General features: G+C 42.3%; 1 protein-coding gene and 1 long non-coding RNA gene across 2 annotated transcripts in view; one reads left to right on the top strand and one right to left on the bottom strand.

Annotated features, from left to right (window-relative positions):
- LOC117600970 (homeobox protein aristaless) overlaps positions 1-22,703 on the bottom strand; it is a 62,334-nt gene that overhangs the window by 8,284 nt on the left and 31,347 nt on the right. The window contains exon 2 of the mRNA XM_034317107.2: positions 4,524-4,923. Coding sequence (XP_034172998.1) covers positions 4,524-4,923 — 400 coding nt within the window. The remainder of the gene's footprint in view (positions 1-4,523; positions 4,924-22,703) is intronic.
- LOC117600971 (uncharacterized) overlaps positions 1-22,703 on the top strand; it is a 45,425-nt gene that overhangs the window by 21,495 nt on the left and 1,227 nt on the right. The window lies entirely within an intron of this gene.

Raw genomic sequence — 22,703 nt, 5'->3', positions numbered from 1 at the left:
ACGAGCTCGCGAGTGACGTCAGGGACATTTGTATCGTAAAAACGTTTGCTTCTTCCCGTGAGAAGATCAGAATATAAAGAGGAGTTCTCCAAGAATGTATTCTTCTTGAAGAATGCTTTATCATTTTGCAAATTAGGCATTCGATTTTCTTTTATCCTAGAGAATATCTATTTTTCTACGGTGTACATCTTTTCTGAGAAAGCCTGTATCAGAAGAGGTAACAGTATTTTACTGACATACTTCAACTGCAGGTTATAAATAGATATGACAGTATATATACAGGTTATTAGTGGATATAGTATTACTCGTTGCAAACGTGTTATTTATTAAATGAAGTTATTCGAAAACGGACAGTGCAACTCGAAAGGGATTTGAATTTAGATGAAGGAATAAGTCGAAATTGTTCGGAGATAAAGTTGTTCCACGGGTCTCGGTTATTCGCTTTCAAGGAAACTGTCTTTAAAGATTTATCTGGATACCATGTGATTTTCTTCTCGACTCTTGTCCTGTTACTTCCTATTGCTTCTACTCGTCAGAGATCGAATCCGCCGATCGTTTTAAAACATCGATTCCATCGTGACGCTTACGCGTCGTTCCTCCTCGTTAATGCCAAGGATCGTGCTTTTCTTGTACAGGTTTTTTTATTTTTCTTTTTTTTTTTCTTTATCAGCTTGCTTGCCAGTACTCGTTACTGGATTTCTTGTTTCGCCTCATTAAGGTTTCATGTTGTTTTTTCTAACGCGTATAACGAATCAATGTTACGAAAAGAAATAAAGTATTAGAAGTAACGATTGCTCGACACGAGGAATATGTATAATCCATATTTTCTCGTTCAATTAAACCGCGCGTACGTAGAACGGTGATCTGTTCGATTGTTTGCGTAAATCCTCTGCGATCGAACGGAGAACAGAATAATAGCGTGTGCGATCAAGGTAAATCGAGAAACAAAGAAGGATAGACAGGGATTATTGTGTGTATACGGTACAATACAGTGTTATGTGACGGTGTAGTAGGAAAGAGAGGCTTGGCGCGCGAGTAATTCGAGTAATTGCCGGACAATTACATTATCTAATTAACCTCGGAGGTCGAACCGAGCCAGTCACCGCGCACCGGCGAGTTCGTGATTGTCCCTTGTGGCGCAACGTTAATTATTATTGTTTACCAAGCTCGGAATCGTCGTCGTGCCGGCTCGAGCAGCTCCTCCGATTCGTGGAAATTTCGAATTGAATTGAATCGATGGAAAATCAACGTTAGGTGGGTCGATTCGAAAGGTTTTTCATTGAATCGCGAAGCGTATCCTTTCGTTTGGTTCGCGACGACGACGCGACGTGCCAGATCCGGGCGAGAGAAGTAAGACGATAGAAAAGCTGGTAGCTACGAGGTAATATCCGTGCATAATGCGTTGCAATCCATCTTGGCACTAACGATCGGGTTGGTCAACGGAACAACCCTTGGAATTTGCCATTAATCTCGGTATAAATCATACGTCTCGCGACTGTGTGTTGGCTAGAACGCGTTGCGTTCGAAACGGCAATTACCGCTGGAATGACACGGCATTACGAACCATTTCGACGATATCGTCGAGAGATGATGCTTTCCCTAGAAGAGACCCCGAGCGGAAATTAATTTGCCGGTGATCGTGATAGCGGAAACCATGAGATCTTAGGAAAATCGAAACGTGTCGTGTGAACTAGAAGTTAAGGGAAAATAATCAAGATTTATTATGTATTCGTAATTAATTATTTCGCTCGAAGGATATTGTGTTTATTCGAACAGGACTGTGCCTAGTAAGAATTAGTAGCCGATGGCTATAGCCTATGTTAGCAGCGAAAGGGTTAATCGGTTGGATGTTGATGGAATGAGAGAGAAGAGAGCAAAGTCGGTAGCTGATCGTGTAATGTGTGCGAAATGCGTGTTTAACACGCGTACTCCGTGAAGAGGCGATTACCGATTCGCTATACTGTCGTCGATCGAATCTTTATCGTTCCCTCTTCTTCTGCTCTCCTTTTCGCTGAACCTTTCGCACGTTCGAGGTACACACCACCGGCCAAATACACCGATTTTGATTTAACACGGTCCAGGAAAAAGTTTCATTCTCTTTTTGCACGATTTGTTTTGATCTAAACAGGAATCGGTTTATCTATGGAGTATATTTTTCTCGAGTGTTGTATGAAAAAATCAAGGTCCAATTTCTGTGATTGTTAATAAGAGAAAAAGAAAAAAAATGAAATTGCATCCGATTGGGGAATCACGGAGGATACGGGCGTGTAACGAGATTAACGAGAAGAGAAAGAGCGAAAATTAGGGGACGTCCGGATGCGTGCTGTGATTTTCGAGAGCGCTAATCTCATTTGCTAAGAGGCGAGTATAACGGATCGAAGAAAGCCTGGCGGCGTTTCTAATCGAGAGCATGACTCGTCGTCGGTCGATTAATGACAGGAGAAGTTACAAGACCGGGATAGAGAGGATAGGATCAGGTAAGGACGGGGGAGATGCCGTTTCGACGATGCGAAGAAGGACAGGATCGAGAGAGCAGCGAGTAGAAGAGGTCCGTGGAACTGGTTCCGTTCCACGGATCACTGGAAACAATCATCCTTATTAAACTCACCACCGACCCACCCCACGGATATAAAGGTATTCTTCGGAATGATTTACCGGGAACCGTGTTCTGCCCTTTCAAACAGGTGGATCTTTCGAAGTGGTTACCTCTCGAACGAGCGATAAATTTTATACGTAAAACCTGCGTAGCATTTCTTTCTCTTTTATCGTCTCCCCTGGTTAGAATCTATCCATCGGCATGTAAAAACAAAAGGGGAACGCGAGAGGAGGAATAAAAAAGAGAAAAATGAAGGGGAAAAAAGATGATAAGTAACAGGGAGGAGTATTCTTGGTGGGTAAGAGTTTGGTCGGATGATTAGTCGAGGCCCGGTAGCTCGAGCCACACGATTTTAATCTAAATTAGATCTTAAGAGCTCGTAAAAGTAAGTGGATACGTTCGAAAGCTTACCAACATCCACGCGTATCTCGATGTTCCATCGTACGAATCTCTTCGGTTCGTTCGATCGAGGAAATTAGATGGTCGACCGATCGCTATTTAACCCTTTCTTTTAGATATAAAGATCCGCGCGAGTAACATTGCTCGTTGAATGAAATCCAAGTTGAAACTGTGACTCGAATTCGCAATTTCGAGTGTCGGTAGGAAATAAATTTCGATAGAACCGATCGTGTGTACGCACTCTTCCGTAAAAGCAGCTAATGAATATGCATCGAGATCGGGCAACGCTTACTTTCTCTCTCTCTCTCTCTCTCTCTCTCTTTCTCTCTCGGTCAGCTAGTCAATAAACCTAAGCGACCATAAAATCCAATTAGTGTGAAATTAATACAGCAACACGAGAGAACGAAGCGGCAAGAAAGACGGGGGATCAGGAGAAGGGATTAATTTGTATGAAAACAGCAAGTGGACGGGGAAAGGAAATGATCCGTACTAAGGAAACGGTAGATTACTATGAAATTGCTGGCAAAAGTCAGGCTGCTGTTTGGAAATTGCAAAAATTAAAACAAGAACCTAAGGAACGGATGGAAGTTGGTCAGGTCGAGGCAGCTACGGATTTCAGGTGGATGGGATACCATGGACATTAGGCTTTATCTCGAAACGCGAGTCCGGACTTTGAATTTTTCGATAAGACGGGGACCACTCGTCCGTCTGGCACGACCATAATGAGATAGCCCTTAAAGTTTTTGCTCCAAGTATCCCTATGCTGCCTCTGCCGAATATTTTCTGCTCCCGAAGGATTTTCATTTTCGTTGCATAGTTTACCAAAGAATTGTTAATGAATTTTCATTCTATCAATGGTGCACCATACGGTGTACCTGTTTTTGTCCTCCGTCCACCCCCTCCAAGGTTCGTTAATTACGAGAACCCATACACCGTGGCTGTAGGACCGGACCTATTACGAACGATTACACCGCTATTAGTTACCTACCGCGTGTTCCGTGGCACGAAGGAAGGAACGGGAAAAGAAAGAAATAAAAAATGTCTAGCCTTATAGATTACGCTACACCCTGTTGGCGGCATGTTACTCTCAACTGGATCCGACAGCCGGGAACTTAATAACGCGAAATCATCGTTTTGACGCGGCAAAAAGGGAATTTGCGTACCAACCATCAGACTCTCACAAAAGATTCTCTGTGAGAAAGGGAACAGAAGCTCGGTCACGAAATATTTCGGCCAGATAGAAACTAATAGCCGGCTCGGTTGAGTTTCTGCTGTATCTTGATTCCGTTACACGGGAAGCTTGGAACCTGACAAACGCGACTAGACACCTCCTCTATCGTCTAGACTCACGGGAGGTGCACGAGCTTCCTATCACTCGTAACTCTCGACGAAGAAGGATGATCCTGATAACGCGTCCGACGATCGATGATCGTTCCGTGTTTGAAACTTTAATCACGCTAGTGTTTTCGAACGCGTAAGTACACATATAAATACGTAACGAGAGTAACGAGAATTGCTTAGGACTTACCTGGTGAACACGTCGGGATAATGAGTTCTCGAGAAAGCTTTCTCGAGTTCCTCTAGTTGGAAGCTTGTAAAGGTAGTTCTATATCTCCGTTGCTTCCTTTTCGGGGCAAAGTCGTCGACCTCGGCTTCGCTTTCAGGACTGGTCGGCGCAGCTCTAGGGTGGTTGCTCTCCTCCTCGGCTGCCCTCACCTCTTCCGTAGAGATTCCCATTTGAGTGGATTGAGGTGTCGTCGTTGTAGGTGGCGGCACCGATTGTTGCCGAGCTTGCTGGCTCACCTGTTGTACGCTCACCTGATTCACCTGGCTCGAGCTACTCGTGCTGCTCGCAGGACTCGTCTGCGGGACAGCCTGCTCACCACCACCACCTCCTCCTCCTCCGCCTCCTCCTCGTGTTGAATGATCTGCGACCAGAATGACGATTTTATTTGTAGATCATCTGTCGATTAACTGGGTTAGCAGTAACGTAATTGAAATCGATGTAATGGCACTTTTCGACAGGAAATGAGTGCGGCGCGATTGCATCAAGCTCGTCTAATTACTAGGGAAATTAATGTTACGACCTGTTAGCCTCAGCGCAGACGCGAAAAATAGCATGGCCGTGTAGAAATCAGCGATGAAAATTGCAAACGTCCTGACCCGTTCACTTTACATCAACGACAGCCACTCTGCCTTCATAGAACTAGAATCAGACATTCGCACGCACTGACGTAATATACAGGTCGTGTTAAAAAGGATGCGTGAAAGCTCCTTAACTTAATTCTGAAGGAAAAGGATTTTCCGCTTTCGGATAAGTTTCCGAATGGCACCACCAAAATTGAGAACTCAGGTTCGATATATAACCTTAATTCACTACCAGAAACCGATTAAAATTGGTTTCAGAGCAGGATGTCTCACCGTTTTTGAGATATCGTGGTAAGAAATTTTTGTACAATGTTGGGACTACGTATGCGCTGTTCGATACTGCGCATGCGCTATTCGATACTGCGCATGCGCTATTCGATAGTGCGCATACACAGAACCTAACCTATCCTAACGTAACCTTACCACGCTATCTCGAAAACGAAAAGACATCCAGCTCTGAAACCAACTTTAATCGGTTTCTTATAGTCAATTTAGATTATATACCGAACCTGAGTTTTGAATTTTGATGGGGCGATTCGGAAACATAGCCGCGCTTTCTTCTAGCGTTGTACATCTTTCTTGAAACAGCCTGTGCAAATTATTTGAAGCGTGTGACGGGAAACATTGCAGACAGGTCATGGTTGTGTGGAATAATAAACAAACGTTGAAAGTTCCTATAAAGAATCGTGTACCTGACACATCTATAGATTCTTAGACATACTTATTAGCAAAATTTTTGTTTCATTTATTAATATCTTTTATGAATACTGGTTACGTATCGAGATCGTTCAGTCAGTTTCGATCGTATGCACCAGCGTCCAGGTACAGAGACACGGAACAGGGATACAGAAGAGGACAGAGCTATCATTCCTTTCACCGACCTTGCTGCATTAATGATCCCTACAAGCCCACACTTCGGCACGTTCGATGCTGTGAGTGATCGTGTAACAGCACTCGATTTGCTTGTAACGACCAGAATCATTTTCACGCGCGATCGATACCTCGGCATACCGAACGAACCGATTCTACCTTGTGCTTACAAGTTGCTACTGATAATTTCTCTCCGCAATTTGCAAAGGTATTTTACACGCGCGAACCGATCCCTTCCTGACATCTCTAATCGCTTCCCTCCAATTCCTACGGTTTACTAACCCTTTCGGTTCCTTTCAAATTTCTATTACACTTCTATCGAATTTCTCTTGTGATAATTGAAAATCCTCGACGGTTTAATTCTTCGATTAAAAAAGTCCTTCATTGTTTCTCTAAAATTCCATTCAAACGAGAGTTTATAATGAATTTAATCTCGTTACGAACGAATAACTAGAGAGTGGAATGAAAAAAAGGTAGAGGAAAGGGTAGAGCGGTTCGCAGCAGGGTTTATTAGCAGCTGTTTTTAACGGAGAGCCGATTTATCGGAAATGAGTTTATAATGTTGGTAGCCTGGGACGTAATGCGAACGATAAGGGAGATCTAAGCCCGACGGAAAGTTTGTTCTTTCTTTTCATTTTTCTTGCCTTTTGCCGTGGAATACGGTATACGTACGCATAGTATCGTGCACGCAGCTCGGTTCTTCGTGTTACGTAGGTAGCCTTTTACATTATAATAGCATTAATGGGTTCGAAGCCGCACTTAATGCTCGTTCGTTTCGTTGGCCGGTTTCGCTTCGTTATTAACTGAAAATTACCGAAACCGAAATCTAATTTCGCGTAAACACTGTAATTTCACGGCGGGAGGAAGCGACTGTTCGTTCCTGGCCAGTCGAGAAAAGGCTAAGCGTATGGCTGTTCTTTTTCCTCGGGACCGAAACGCGTTTCACCTTTTCGACGACTTTTATTCTGTCGCGATGCCGAGGGTGTGTTTTATTCGCTGGAATAATCTTGCGTGAGAAATAACGCGATGATTGACGGTCGCGTTAATTGACTCGTCGGGTATTGAAAATCTACAACGTTAATTTATTTCATCTTCGAGTATACGTTTCGTGGTGTTACACTGTATCGTGAATACTCGATTAGATGCGTCACGCTCGATTAGATGCCTCGAATGGAACGACTTCCGAGAGAGCGGCTTCAATATCTGCTAGTCATTTCTGTCATATTTGCACAGTACCGTGTCTATGTTATAGTCATTGTGTACATTACCTCTCAAAAGTCATTGGACGCTTGTCGCGATCTCGAGAACTACAGTGACTCAGAAAAGTATTCGGACACTTCAAAACAGAATACCTGATTTAAAATTGGACCAAATGACTTGAGGTTTTTTGAGAAGTTATACAAATTAATTTACTAAGATATGTGCTTTTGTCGTTTTAAAAAATTAAAATTTGTTGAAATTGCTCACATAAAAAAGTTGAAAAATTACCCTTCACTATTTTCTTTCACGATTTCAACAAATTGTAATTTTTTAAAACGACAAAAGCACATACCTTAGTAAATTAATTTGTATAGCTTCTCGAGAAACCTCAAGTCACTTGGTCCAATTTTAAATGAGGTATTCTGTTTTAAAGAGTGTTCGAATACTTTTCCGAGCCACTGTACCCGAGTTAAAATAAGAATTTTCACAGCTTCCATTGCTCCACTGTTAAATACTTCATCATCTTTCACATACGATTTCTGTGTTTAACAACTGCCCTTAGACTTTTGAACGATAATGTACGTGCACGCATATTGGTCAAGCACATTACGCGTTTCATGTATTATACGATCGCGATTTATGGGCATACAAATTAGCTCGACGTAATAAACTAATTAGCCGACTCATTGAGGCCGCTTGCATTTCTCGCGGACGTGTTATAATGGCCAAGTCGACGTACAGTGCTGCAAACTACTGTGTATTGGAACGATGATCTTGCGTTACCTAGGTCTCGAGAATTTTCCACGATTTTACATGCCGAGATAAGTAAGTCCCGCGATCGTTTCTCACGCGAATCGATTAACAGAGCTGCTTACGTGGTAGGGTGAAAAGCATTGCGCCAGAGTTTCGACATTTCCAAGTACGATCCTTAATATTTCGGAAGCCCTTTGGTACCCGCAAGTCTTTCCTCGCGATGATAAATTAATTCAAGGCTCGATCGGAGTTTAAGTATTTATAATACAGTGGTACCTCGACTTCTTTTAAATAATTATCTCAGAGGAAAAATTAAATTAATAATCAATTATTATTAGGAGGATCATATAAACAAAACAGGAGGCAATAAAATTTATTCCATTTAGTTTATTAATTAAGAATCTATTAATAGAATACATTTATATTTTACAATAAACTAGTGAATATTTTTTATAAACTTCTAGGAAATCGTTTAAATACTGTTCATGACATAAACAGTGTTTAAATTATGTATTTTACAACCTCATTAATGTAGGTATAATATCAATAGGAGTTTTTTTTACATGGATTACTCATTTTTACATTACTTCTTATGGGAAAGGTCCTATTTTCTTATGGGTAAGTCCAAACATCAGAAACGGATTAAGGTTGTATACCGAAGGTACCACTGTACACGTAAGTTTCTGTCCTCTGCACGTATGATATTACAATGAAGCGTATGGGAAGAGGTGGTTGTTCCGGATGGAGAGATGGGTTGATACTGTAAGAATCGTGGAATCGAGACATCAACGTGAGCCAGGAGTTCGTTACATCGAGGAAGGTGTTTCTGCATCGAATCATACTTGCAAATTCTCGTTAATAGACGCGTCAATGCATCCTGCGACAAGGATCCAGCGACGGATGGACGTGTTCGATTTCTCGGCACGATAATAACAAGCAATTACGAATTATCGGCGATCCTTTGTGGCCGCAAGCTGCTCACGCGATACCTCCGGCTCCTCCTTCGCTTCTTCCTCGACCCTCACTCGTGATATTTACCTTCCGGATGCAGGTTACGCCCGCACACGTGTTTAACTTTTCCCAGCTGAATTAATTAGCCCGTATAAACGTCTCGATAATGACTGAAACAATGAGCCGGCTCGCGTGGAGGGATTTTGAAAGATCGCGTAAGCGAGATGAGAAGCGAGCCGAGGCGAGTAAAAGGATAGAGAGAACCGCTTGCCTGACTCGCTAATACTCGCTTTCGTATTAACTCGGTATTAGTTACGTGCCTTACCTACTGTGGGAATTATCTTCAACCCGATCGTAACACGTGTAATTAAGTCGGCAGGAACGAATCTTTTTCTTATTTCGAACGCGCGCGAACGACAGCTTTCGAATTAGCGGGTCAAACGCGCTTCGAATTCGAGCATCGAAATCTTGTACGTGACGATTGCTCTTGCTTAATTACACGAGCTTACTGTCAACGACCGTTCAATTATAACGTTCAATTAAGGTGCTAATGGATGAAATTTCTCACCAGCTGAATCAGCTGTATCAGCGTAACGATTAATCCTCTTACCGAAATGTGATTTCTCAACTTAATTGATAATATTTATAGAAGGCTGTAAGCATAAATCTTTTTAGCAGATAATTATGTAGTAGTTTAACAACTAATACGGCGTAATATGTTTGAAAAAGATCTTTTCTGCAATTAAATCCTAGCTCGTTTTTTGAATTGTGCAATTGATTTAAAGTTGATTAATCAAATTGTTCCTACATACGTTCGATCGTCACTCGAATGCATTATTTATGAAGCGTTTAAAACGTTAGTGAGTTAATTATCTTGAAGTTAGTTTTTAAATAGCGTTTCCTCGAAGTCGACTGATAAAAAGCGATATTTACATGCTAATACACTTTAATACATTCAGTATTACTTTAAAGATAATTAAGTTTCTTAGTTACTATCTAAAGTGTATTACGTCGTAACATTAATGCCGGTATTTTTTTACCTTTAAACACGATAAAATAACAGCTCGAAGCGATTGCAATTTGCAGATTACTTTATTTGTTGCAGAACGTTGATTAACGATTTAATGGGCGCAGAATCAATCAAGCGTAGAAAATTGATCGATCATCGATCATTTAAAAACCCAGAGGTACCTCTTAATCCGCGTAGAAAAATTCACGTTGGGTTTATCCAATTTTAATACTCGCTTGCAATTTTGTAAGTCGTTCCATTATAAAACAATACCCATATTAACACGTTGACTGCCAGATAAATGCTATTGAAAATTTCCTTAGATAATATTGTTATTTTTTACAAATTTTATTTATTATTTTCCGAATATTTTGTTATTTCCATTATCCATTATTTCAAATACCTAATAAAAATATTTCTAATTAAATAAGTAACCAAATTCCTAATAATATAGATAACGGCTTCCTTTGACAAGATATGGGTGACATGGTATTCGACGTGTTAAATAAATTCACGAGATAAGGGTCCTAATTTTAATAGTTAACCAAATAGTGTCTCCCTTTATTCGAAGCTTAACAATAGGTACGAGTGTCTCTATTGGTTTATCCTTTGAGCTAATCGAAAGTCCGTAGTCTAGGTCGATTCGACGAACCGAACAGCGTTCTGTCGGTCGATCGTCGATAGTGATCAGCAAACGATCATTAAGCAGATCCTGAAAGCCGTGTGGTACACACGATAAATCACGTTGGCCACCGATGTGCAATTTACCAGCGCACTAACGTAATTGCACGCATCCTAATCTACATCTAAATACGCAGAGCCACGGGAACACGTACTTGCCTCGTCATAAATTGCCGATATGCTTTCCTGTTTTCGTTTTGCGATCGGTTAGGTTCATTGAACCTTCTATGATTACAAAATAAATTGATAGTATTTTTTTTTTTTTTTTCGTCGGCTGTTATTGTTAGAACAGACACATGCTTGCTCGAAAAAACAAAAAAACGAGGGCAGTGCTGTGGACGATGACGACCAGGATGACAGAGGATGCATTCGACAATGGGCAACCTCTGTTCTCTCTTTTTTTTTCTCCCTCTTTCTCTGCTAGTACAGTTGCAGCCGACAGGACTTAAGTACAATTACAATTATCTACGGCAGTTAATTATCCGCAATGTTAGCATTAATTACTAAATTGCATCGTTGCTGTGCCTCCACACTCGGCGTATCACGGCCGTCGCGCGTGGAAAATTGTTCTTGTACGAGGCGTTGAAAAAGTTTAATGGAAACATAATTATTCGTAATTCTTAAGATAAATTTCAGATTGCCAGATGTTTATTATTTAACCGATCATGGTTAATTGGTACCAGACTCTCTGAAGAATGATTTAAATTAATAACACTGAGTTATTCATTTAAAATATTCCTCGATTAAACGTGATCATTTTTCCTTCGCGATCGTTTTCTTGTGCGATTGCATAATTTCTGTCTCGGTTTTTACTGACTTGCATCTAATGTAGCCGATATCAATAAATTTGTACATTCCTCTTTAAAAGAAACAGAATTGCTAGATTGTATTTGAGGCTAGGCTCATTTACGTCATTCTGATTTAATTTACTATTCGTTGATTAATTTGTATTTCATCAAGAAAGATTTATTCCGTCCCCACTTAAACGATAAACGTAATTATGATCTAAAAAACTATACCTCGACTTTTGCATGACCATAAATTAAAGCGATATCTTTCCACTTTTTATCGTTCCTTTTCCTGCGGCGATAAATAACGATATATTCAATGTTTTCTAATTTTTGAGTTAAACTACTTTTATAATTACAGATGTACAAATAACCACTATTTTTCAGCATTATCTTCGTCCTTGTCCGCTATGTTTTCCTTGGTTATTTTCCACAATGTAAACATTTCGCGGTATTCGCGAATTATAAGGTAATCGTCGTGAACGGTTAGTGGGAAGATAGGTTTGAAAAAGAACAAAGAACAAAGACAAAAACACAGAACGAAAACAGGTGTATGTATAAATATATATATATAAAGAGGTTCGCGAAGAAGCGACCACAGTATTGTTGATTAATGGCGGGTAATTACGTTTTTTCTTGCCGTCCGTGTAATTGTTAATAATTGAACGTAATCGTAATGCCTTTTTAATCGCATTAGCTGCCGCAACAGATTGCATAACGATATAAAATCCATGAACATTCTAACATTTTCTTAGCCGGAAACGCGTCGCCAGCGTGGTAGTACGCTGTTTCGACGTCTACAATGTGATGTAAGTAGATACAGTGAGTGTAAAAAGAACATAACTAGTCACGTTCTTAGAAAAATCGCGATTTTCGGAAATTTTAATTACTTGTAGCTTCGATGAAATTTTCAGTATACACATAAATTATTTGAATCTACGAAAGGCAAAATATTTTAAATTTTCATTATAGGTTCACATACCAAAAATTAAAAATTACCCTTCACTATTTCTTTCTTTCACGATTTCAACAAATTGTAATTTTTAAAACTACAAAAGCACATATCGTAGTAAATTAATTTCTATAATTTCTTGAAAAACCTCAAGTCACACGAAAGACAAAATATTTTAAATTTTCGTTATAGACTCACATAAAGAAGATGAAAAATTACCCTTCACTATTTTTTTCTTTCATGGTTTCAACAAATTGTAATTTTTTAAAACTACAAAAACACTTAAGTTAATTTGTATAATTTCTCGAAAAACCTCAAGTCACACAAAAGACAAAATATTTTAAATTTTCATTATAGACTCACATAAAGAAGATGAAAAATTACCCTTCACTAATTTTTTCTTTCACGGTTTCAACAAATTGTAATTTTTTAAAACTACAAAAACACATGTCTTACGATTAGTAAATTAATTTGTATAACTTCTCGAAAAACCTCAAGTCATTTGGTCCAATTTTAAATGAGTTATTCTGTTTCAAACGGTGTCCAAACACTTTTTACAATATACCGTTTTGTGACACGGAAAATTCGCTGCGAATTTCATTTTCTCTATTCGTTAGATCAATTCAGCGATAGGCCTTTCTTTTCATTCCATCGCTGTACGGGTTTTTTTCGAAGGAAGATAGATTTTATTGCGTTAACCGGAGGTAGATATAAAGGTGGCCGCTTAAAAGCATGATGTGGCTATTCCAGGATGGCAGTCTCGTTTGTTGCCGCGCGCGTTGAAACCGGGCGTCACGAGGAATTATTATAGTTCCGTGGCGGAAGTACGTTATTCGTCGCTGGGTTTTTTGTTCTCCCCGAGAGAGAATAATAACAGCGTTGCAACGGGACGGTGCAGCGGGGCGCGAATAAAAGGACGGCTGTTTTGCATAATTGTCGAACGCGTATACCCGACGGTGTAATCAAGAAATGAGGCAGCTTTTTGGAAGCGGCAAGCGGCCAGGCAAATTTCAGCTTGTACGTTGCCGATGAACGCCGGCATCCCTGTTCGCGTACCGACCTCTCTTTCCTCCCATTAACTCGATCTCTTCTCTGGCCAACAAAAGAAATTGAAAACTTTATAACCAACCGGCTAGCAAAATGCGTCGATGCAACTTCTCAGCTGCTCCATTCAGATTTTAACGAGTTTTTGCGTACATCGATGGCTACCTAAATCAGTCACGCCACGAAGCGTGATGCGTTTTTCAAAAAGTATCCCCGCATCTTTTATATTTACCAATATTATGATACCCGATCGATCGTTCCTGGTAAAATCAATCGACTTTCGCAGTTGATATTTCCGTAATTAATACGAGCTCGTAAATTATCGAACGAGCAGAGAGCCACTTCATTAAAGAGTCCACGCGGTGTTGCGAGAGTGGAAAAGAAAAAAAGGGTGGAAGGGGAAAGTGGTAATCTGGTTTTCTACCGGTTTTCCAAATCCACTTACGCATCGTTATGTCGTATACATCGTCAGCCTCGTTTCTTTTCCATCGTGAATCAACTTGTTTGATTTATGCGCGACGGTTAAGGACCGATTTACTCTACCACCGTCGATACTTTATCTAGTCATCGATCATACGCGCAGCGAGTAACCGTGTATTGTGCACAGAACACTCGCAACAGCATCAAGATCGTTTCAGGGATATCTGGTTACTTTAACAACCGTGAATTCTGAAATTCATGCCATGGATCATTGCCCTTGTCCCTTCAGGAGGAGGAAGTTTACGAAGTAATCATCAACGTCGTTTCTAAATCGAGTGTTTAAACCTCTGTTTCGCGACTTATCGTAGCTTGGCTCGCCATTGTTTTCGCCTTTCCAACGGAATTCTAATTAAGGAGATCGTAGGATAGGCCAGAAGAGCGTCGCTTGGCGTCTAGCGAGGCGAGCAGGGTTATTAGACTTTTTTCTTTTTTTTTTTTTTTTCGTTCCCTTGAACTGGTCGCGACGAACGGTAGGGAAAGAGAAGGGAGAAGGGTGACCGAGGCCTGCAATTATTATTCAATTTCCGTAATTGCACTTATCTTAAGCCGATGTCACAATCGCTCAACCGAGTTTCGCGTTCGTGTGTGCATCTCGTGCGCGTACACCTCTTCTCTCTCTCGCGTGTATCGCGCGCTGGCAAAGCGTTCGACAGAGGAGGAGGGGTTGCAGAGGGTCACGATTAAAGCGCATTAGTGCGCGGGGGTGGTACTTTTTCCATTCCATTTCTCTTCTCATCGAGCCGAGTGTTTTGTTCGTTTGACATATTTTTCTGTTAATTATAATTGATTAATTATGGGATACGATTGCAATGTTTTTGTTGATCGTTTCGTCAGGTTTGCAACTATTATAGATTCATCAGGTGGCTGAACGTCTATTGTTCAGCAGCCAGTGTCGAGATCCTCGTGTAGATTCAGGAAGAGTACCACTAGCGCAATTGCCGGCTCGATAAGGATCGCCTTCGTCGTCGTAGTCGTCTTCGTTGTCATCGTTTGCGACGACATGCGTCCTTTTAATCGCGTTCCGAAAGCCTGCCAAGCGCATCGAGGCGACAACCTGCCGCGACCCCTTACATTCTACGCGAGGTCCCGCGACACCAGAATAATTAGTCGAGGTAGCCGTGAATCGTCGTTAACCGTACAATGCAGGATATCCGCTATAGCCCTCCATAAAGTTTAACAATAAGAAGATATCCGCGATTAGTATTGCGGCAATTATGCCACCGAGATTTTCTTCTTTTCTCTACGCTTTCCCACGATGTTCCTTTTCATTTCCATCATTTGGAGATCGGTAACCCATCACCTTGGTGTCTGACAAGGGAATGGTCAAAAGTGGAAAAGAGGAGTTTATGGCGCAATATTTGGGTGCCATTGGCAACGGGTTCAAAAGTTATGGGACTTTGAAATTTTCATATTTTTAGGTGAAAATCGAAATATAAAATTAAGATGAGTTTCAGGAAAAATTGCATGTGTGATGCAATTAGCACTAAAAAATATGAAAATTTCAAAGTCCCATAACTTTTGAACCCGTTGCCAATGGCACCTAAAAATTGCACCATAAACTCCTCGTTTCATGCTCTTTCGAATAAACAATCTGGACGAGCAACTCTACCATTCACTTTCAACCATTCCCTTGTGAACAATCTCCGAATCATCCCTCCGATCGTCGCAGCAATTAACCGGCTGAAATTCCAAGCCGACGTTCTTGACGATTCGTTTATCGAAAATGTGTCCTTAGGCAAGAAAGCAACGTTGTTTCGTCGGTCCGTCGGTGAGAGATCGTGATCCGTAGAAATGGTCCGTTGGTCGCAAAAATTCCCAACGGTAGAAGTTTCCGATTCCAATTCCATCTCTGTGGGCCGCAGTTCCTTTTCTTTAATCTTCTCCCGCGGGCAACTTCTTCTCTCCTGGTTCGTGGAAGCCGGGAGGATTAACCCGTCACAGATTCGGTGTAGTCCCTGGGACCAATTTACTACCTATCTCATTCTATCCGTCCGTTGTTCTCTTCCTCTTGCCAAGAAGCCGAAGGCCCGCTCTACCACGGGCTTTCAACGAAGCCGGGTGTCGGGTTCTCGGAGTTTCACGGTGGTTTTCGTGGCGCTATCCTACTGCTATCTGGAGGCGCGCGGTAATGTGCTTGCCTTGTCCCCGATTAATCCGAGTCCTCAGGACCACTCTCGACTACAGATACCCGCGTGTCCTTCGACAGTGGCGGTCAAAACGCCGCTTCGAATCTTTTTTCCCCCGTACCGACCACCGTTGCGGAGGAATTCAACTCGATCAGTCTCCTGTACTTCGAATTTGTCCACTTCCTCGCGCGGAATGGTCACTTTGACCATTTCTAGGACGATCCTTTCCTGCCCCATCGAATTCCTCCCTACGAGGGGAGGTCCTTGGAGGTAGCAGATACTTTACTTCTTTGAAATATTTCAGTGTCATCGTTGAACGATTACAATTGAAACGTCCGAGTTATTAATTTATTTGAAGCGAATAGCAAAAGGTACACCGACAAGTTTACAGGTGTTGCGCCCTGCGGCGTGTGTCGCGTCGATTATGTGCCACCCTATAGGATAATCGGATGTTATCTCTGACGCGGAATGTCGGCTCGGGTACGAAATACAAATAAGGTCTCGTGGAAGTCTCGGCTTCGAATTAGGATCGAGAACCTTTTAGATGTTATCTGAGATTGGCGCACGCTGCGGAGCCACGCGCCCGCTCGTAAGAAGACATTTTTCACCGGTTGCACCCTGGAAACTTGCAACCGTCTAATTGACCGGCCTGTCGACAACTTGTCCGACAATAAAAATCCATCGGTGTGAGAATACACGCGTTCACCTTGCAAATTGTCAGACTCTTTATTTGATTACTTTTTCGAAGTTAGTCATGCGGCACGCAATCATTCCGGCACAAAGCAATCTGGCCCGACGTTGCGTTATTTTATTTTCTAATTAACGCGATCGACGTCGCGTTTCGAGCGAGCAGCCTCGCGGGCAATTAAATCCAAGAGAAGTTTATAATCCAGGTCGTGAAGCACGGTTCTCCGTATCTTGACATTCCTGCTTGACGTTCTCGGAACGTGATCGTTTAGCGGCCATACGGGAGCAATTCATCGAGACAACGCATTCCGCTGTCTAATCCGTTTAACATAAAGCCGCCGGTCTCTTCTTATACGCTTGTTTCTTCTCTCTCCTGCCTCTTTTTTCTTTTCACGAAAGAATCCACACGCGACGAGTCAATTCTCTGGATCCCCGGGGGAACAACGTTCCGATCGCGACAGCGGAAACCACCATAGCCGATGGGTGGTCAACGAATTCTCCGGCTGATGCCGACCAAACGACCGTCTAACCAGTGGATGGGCATCGAAATAGAAAGTTGCTGTTTTCTATGGCTGCTTGAAACGTGCCACGAATGTTTCTTCCTTTTTCCTTCCTTTCTTTTCGTTAACAATTTCATGGCCTTTCGCGTCTTCCTTTTGACACCGAGGTAATGTAGAGATTATTTAAAAGAAACGTCAACTTTTGGAAAAAATATACAAAGAATCTGTGTCGCGGACGATGTCACTGATAATGAAGTCATTTTCCGAATCACGCACCTGAAGAATCTATCTTTCGTAACGCAGTCGTGTACGGAGCACGATTTTACGACTTATCGCTGTTTCACACTAAGTAAGGGCACTTTGTCCCCGACATTATTTTTCCATTCCGCGTTTGAACGCATCGCTGCACACCGGTGCAGCTCGTCTCGAGTGAAGAATACTGTTCGAAGAAGCAGTCTCTTTGTTTTAAAATTATTCTTGTTTATTAATATATGATTGTGAAATATCCAGAATAAACGGAAGAATTTTTCTATGAAAATGCATTTCGGTTCGATCGTTGGATCGCGGTTTTTACGATTCTCTCTGGTGAGCGACGAAAGCACTTAATGCATCATTTCTAGCGACACTCGGCTCACGAACGATTTCTTTTTCCTATCGTTTGCCAGGGTGGGAAGGCCTCCATAAAAGTCCGCACAGGTGTTCGACCTAACCGTGGCAAGCTTCGAGGAATCGGCTAAAGTTTCTTCTTCCTCCGTGTCGGAACCTTATAGGAGATCGTAGGCCGCTGCGATTCCCCAACTACGCTCGTCGAAGGGGGCAAGAAAAGCTGGAAGATCATCGAGGTTGCCGATCAACCGTCGAGATCTCTTGCCTTTCGATCCTGGTGTCTATCGACTTTTGCTCTCGCTTCATGAATTAAAGAGGGAGGCGAGCACCATCGGCGATGACAAGCTGACGTAGCCTAAGATTTCTTGCTACTCTTTCGTACGCTTCGATTTCCACTCGAACGAGCCGTATGATCGGCCTTCGCCGTAGCGTCGCGTCGCGTCGCGTCCGATCGTTTTGCGGTAATTGTTCCCTGTCCGATGCTACGCCGTTCCTTCGATCCTCGTCTTGCCACCGGTGCCATTAAGAGCTTTCCAGCCACGTCTTCCTCTTTACAACATTTCTCTCTTGCCCTTTCTTACTCATTCTTTTCAATCCCTAGCTACCCTTGTCGTTGGTTTGCCCCTTTCTTTAGATGGATCGTCCGGTTTTTGTCCACGGCAACACATCCTGATTGGTAGTTCCTTGATGAAGACGTCCAGCGGAACGTTCGCTCGACAAAACTTGCGATACCTTTAATCGCGTTATCCAACTCGAGCAAGGAGCATTTTAAATTCCCTGTTTTCTTTTTTTTAAGACTCCACATGTTTGGTCATTGGGGAATTTTGAAGGACTGCTTTTCAATTTGCGTTAAGTTTATTATCCGTCTGTTGCAAGTAGAGGTGTGCGAGTACTCGGAATTTTCGAGCCGAGTCGAGCGCTTGAATTTGCCGAGCTACTCGTAAAACTTCAATTTACTTGATATTTATAGATGTTAACCAGATGTCTATCAAAAATCGAGGTGATCTGCGTGGGTAACTCGAGGGTATAAGCGGTAGCTTCGTATTTTACCTCGATTATTTCGAGTAGCTCGACAAATTCAAACGCTCGACTTGGGTCGACCAACCGATCATTGCTTGACTCGAAATTCGAGCTACTCGAATAAATCGAGTACCCGCACACCTCTAAGTAGGAAGACGCTAGACTGCCTTTTCTTTTTCAAGTAGGTAAAAAGACCTCGATAGTTGGCCGTTTTCATCCTTTTCTTCCGCGAATCGATCCATTTTCTCGCATGAATGTACGCGGAAGCGATAAGAAAGTCGGTTCGGCCGGTACACGTAGGCGATATCGGCGATATCGCGTCTCATTCGATGGCAATTACGTCGGCTGATTATCCGCGGGGAGATGCAACCGATGGTATTTTTCGCGCGCTTCTTCGCTCGGTTAATTAGAAATTATCCATCTCGGTGTTGGTAAGGTCCGTCTATCGGCGCCTCGTACAATTAAATATACGGTAGGTGTAACCCGCGGGAAACTGGCACGTGTGAATTAGCTCTCGGCCTCGGTTAAACACACCGGCAGCTTGTTTTCATCGAGTCGCTTAACGATCGATGGATATTTACATATTCAACATTGGAAAACGATAATCTCGCTCGCTCCAATGGTACGGCAGGCATTCGCGAACACACGTTTTTTACAGTCTCCACCATTTGCATGCACGGATTTCTGTGTCGTTCAATAGACTGTTGCGGACATAATAAGAAAATTAGCATACGTTACCAAAGATAATTGCAAATAATGACGCGGTTGAAACGGGTAAAGCAGTCGTGTGTTTTTATACCAACGTTGGGCGTAAACGGGTATGGAAAGCGAGGCGTTAGAAAATGATTTCTTCGTTACTAAGGTGTTGAGCGAGCCCGTGAATTGGAACCGCTATCGAGAACGTGAATTGAATTAACGATGATTCATTTAAGGATACATAATTGTCAACTTGACGTACAACTTCATTTGAGTTAATCGGCTAATTCTGAATAATGCTTGTAAGGACGATCGTTAACTTGTTGCGGATAAAATGACCGATTTATGTGTTGACTGCCAGGATAGAAAGAAATTAGATCGGTCAATCATTTTTAAAGATTATTAAATATTTTTGTCATCGTCGGCTAATATGTTATACCTACCGATGGCCCGAGGGTTCGACGAATATTCACAATGTAGAAGAAGGAAAAGAAGAGGAAGGAAGAGAAAAGGGAAAGGGCGCGTATCGGTCTCGCGAGGGTTATATACGATATGCAACGGTATGCGTGCACGATTCGATGCCTGAGGGCATACTTTTAATTTCGCGGGCCCCATTATGAAAAGTGATATGCACCATTCGGAAATAAATAGCCAGCAGCGAGCTCACGTGCTTTTTGTAATGTGCCGGAGCAAGTTGCGAGCGGCCAACAACGCTGAATACAGAGGGGGGGGTAGCGAGGAAAATGAGCGCCGGTATGGTGGCAGGTAGTGGTTATCTCTCGGCTGAGCTCCCAGTTAATGACAACCCCTGGTCCAAGCCTTTGCCCTGCCTATCCCCTGTATATCAGCTGTCTCTACCGTTTCGCATCTTCTTACGACCAACTTTCGTGATTTCGTTTAGCGATTTCGCCTCGTTCCCTCTTCTCCTTCTTCCATCGTTTCGCTCCTAGCGTTGTTCGCGAACTTATCTAAATTTCCTTAATGCCTCTTGATACCCTCGCTGGCTCTTGAAATCGCTCGTACAAAGAGGAAACTCGTTATGCTCGCAATTTACTCGGGGCTAATTATCAACGTCGTTTAGCGTGTTTGATTTAATTTAATTGACGAAAGAATGTTGAAATATAAATTTAATTGGCGCTTTTAATTAACACGATTATCGCGCGATCGATCATAGGACTCGATATTTTTCCCCTCCTTTTCTCCTTTCTTAAACGAGACCCAAACTCGCGAGCCTGTTCGAACGGCTAAAAATTAACACGACTTTACGAGACGGCGATGTATGAAGTGACGGCGGATTCGAGCGTTGTCATAAAGCAATTTGTCGAGTAACCGCGAGCCTGGCTCCCATCATTTTCCACGGTTCGACTCGGTACACGATCGACACCGCTCGGTTGCCACCAACTGACGTTACGTTCTAACGATGTGGACGTGAAACGGTGTCTCTTCGATGTCGGGTTTCGCAGCAATTTATGCAAAGTAATCGATAAAAGACAAACGTGTCGTAACGAACCCCGGGATTATGGTTATCGTCTAACGACATTACCAGTTTTCAATAATACCCGTCCGAATAGCTCAGGCTACCACACGATTGACACGCAGGCACACACAGACACGCGTTGTTCAAGATAATTTATTTAATAACCGGTAATCTGCAACTAGGCGGCCTGTGGCAGCTGAAAGCAGGCATTTTTCAGCGACTCGCGCTATTAATTACCTCGAATAGGGGTACGGACGCGAACGCGCGTCTAATTGAGTATTCCATCAAGCTGCCGGTAACGCTTACCGACACGTACGTACCTCAATCTATAGAGTGTTTCAGAAACAATCTAACAAATTTTCTCAGATTCTTAAGAATACTTCATTTTCTACAAAAACCTTCTCGACATTGAAGTAATTACACTAATTTATCGTCATTAAAAATATTCATACTACAAAGAAATATCTGCTCTTCAAAAATATCGTTTAAAAACTACGTTGCTTTCGAATCACCCGGTACGTAGGTTTACGTGTACAGTTGTAGGAAGAAGCAAGATAGCGCCCGCATGTCCCCGTCGCTTTTTCCGCAGCTGGAAGCGACGGACGGTTAACAAAACGGAACCTGCATCGTTTTCGGTCGCCTCGAAGACGCTGTCAACGAATGCAGCCTGTTCGTTTGCGACGAGAAATCGTAACAACCCGTGCTCTCACCTGTACGTCGCTTTGTTCTTCCTCCGTATAGTTCTCAGCAGATGCTTGGTCGGAACTATAATAGTAAGAAATTTGCGGCCGATTAACCGAGACGCAGAGTCGCTTCGTCACGGTATTCTAAGATGACGGAGAAATTAGAGTGGTTAGAATCGAAGGCAATTTTGCAGAAATTATTCGAGGCGACAGGAAGAAACGAATTGGGGCAGGTGTTGCGATACTATCTGTGGGATCGCGAAAATTGTACACCGTGTAATTGGATTTTATTTATTCTCTGTAGTGGATCTTATTTGAAACATTGTAACAAACACGACGGCAGGAGAGAGTTAGAACGGGAATTAACGTGGCGAATGTTTTCAGATCTTCTGTTTGTTAGAAAGACTTTCCAGTTTCTTAGATATCGTGGAGATACTGTAGATATTTAACAGATATTCAGGGTAATAGCACTTAATTGGGATAGTGGATTAATTAGACCGCAAAGAGTTAGTCATTCACGGCGGTGATTGGTCGTTTCGATACAGGTACGCGATCGAAAATCCGATCGATCGACTTATTCTGTTTAGAGATCAGTTAATCGACAATTAATCAGCTGAATCGTTGCTTAAGGTAAACACGATATCCGTTTTCTCGGTTGCTCGAAACGCAAATCAAGAGACCGTTCTCCAGTTTTTTTTCCTTAGACAATATTCTCCGATTAGTTTCGCACGAAATTCGTTCACGGTTGGAAGAAAATCTTTTCTTTTTTTTTCACTTCATTCTTCGATTCGACGATTGACGATAACGAGCAATTCCTTTCGCCGAACAATTATAAACGTATACGTGATTCGTGCACGCTCAGGCCCCGTAAGTTTAATAAGTTTATGCTCCAATTAACCGTGCCCCGTTGGCTCGTTCGCAAAACTTATCGACGATTTTATGCGTTGCGCTCACAGCGTATAATAATTCGGTAGAAAAACAGCGAGAGTAAATAATTCACGCCACTATAAAGCTGTTCGTCATGCTCCAACGATCAC

Source organism: Osmia lignaria, chromosome 16 (assembly GCF_051020975.1).
Source record: "Osmia lignaria lignaria isolate PbOS001 chromosome 16, iyOsmLign1, whole genome shotgun sequence".
NCBI classification, from domain to species: Eukaryota; Metazoa; Arthropoda; class Insecta; order Hymenoptera; family Megachilidae; genus Osmia; species Osmia lignaria.
This window is presented reverse-complemented; position numbering and strand designations above follow the sequence as displayed.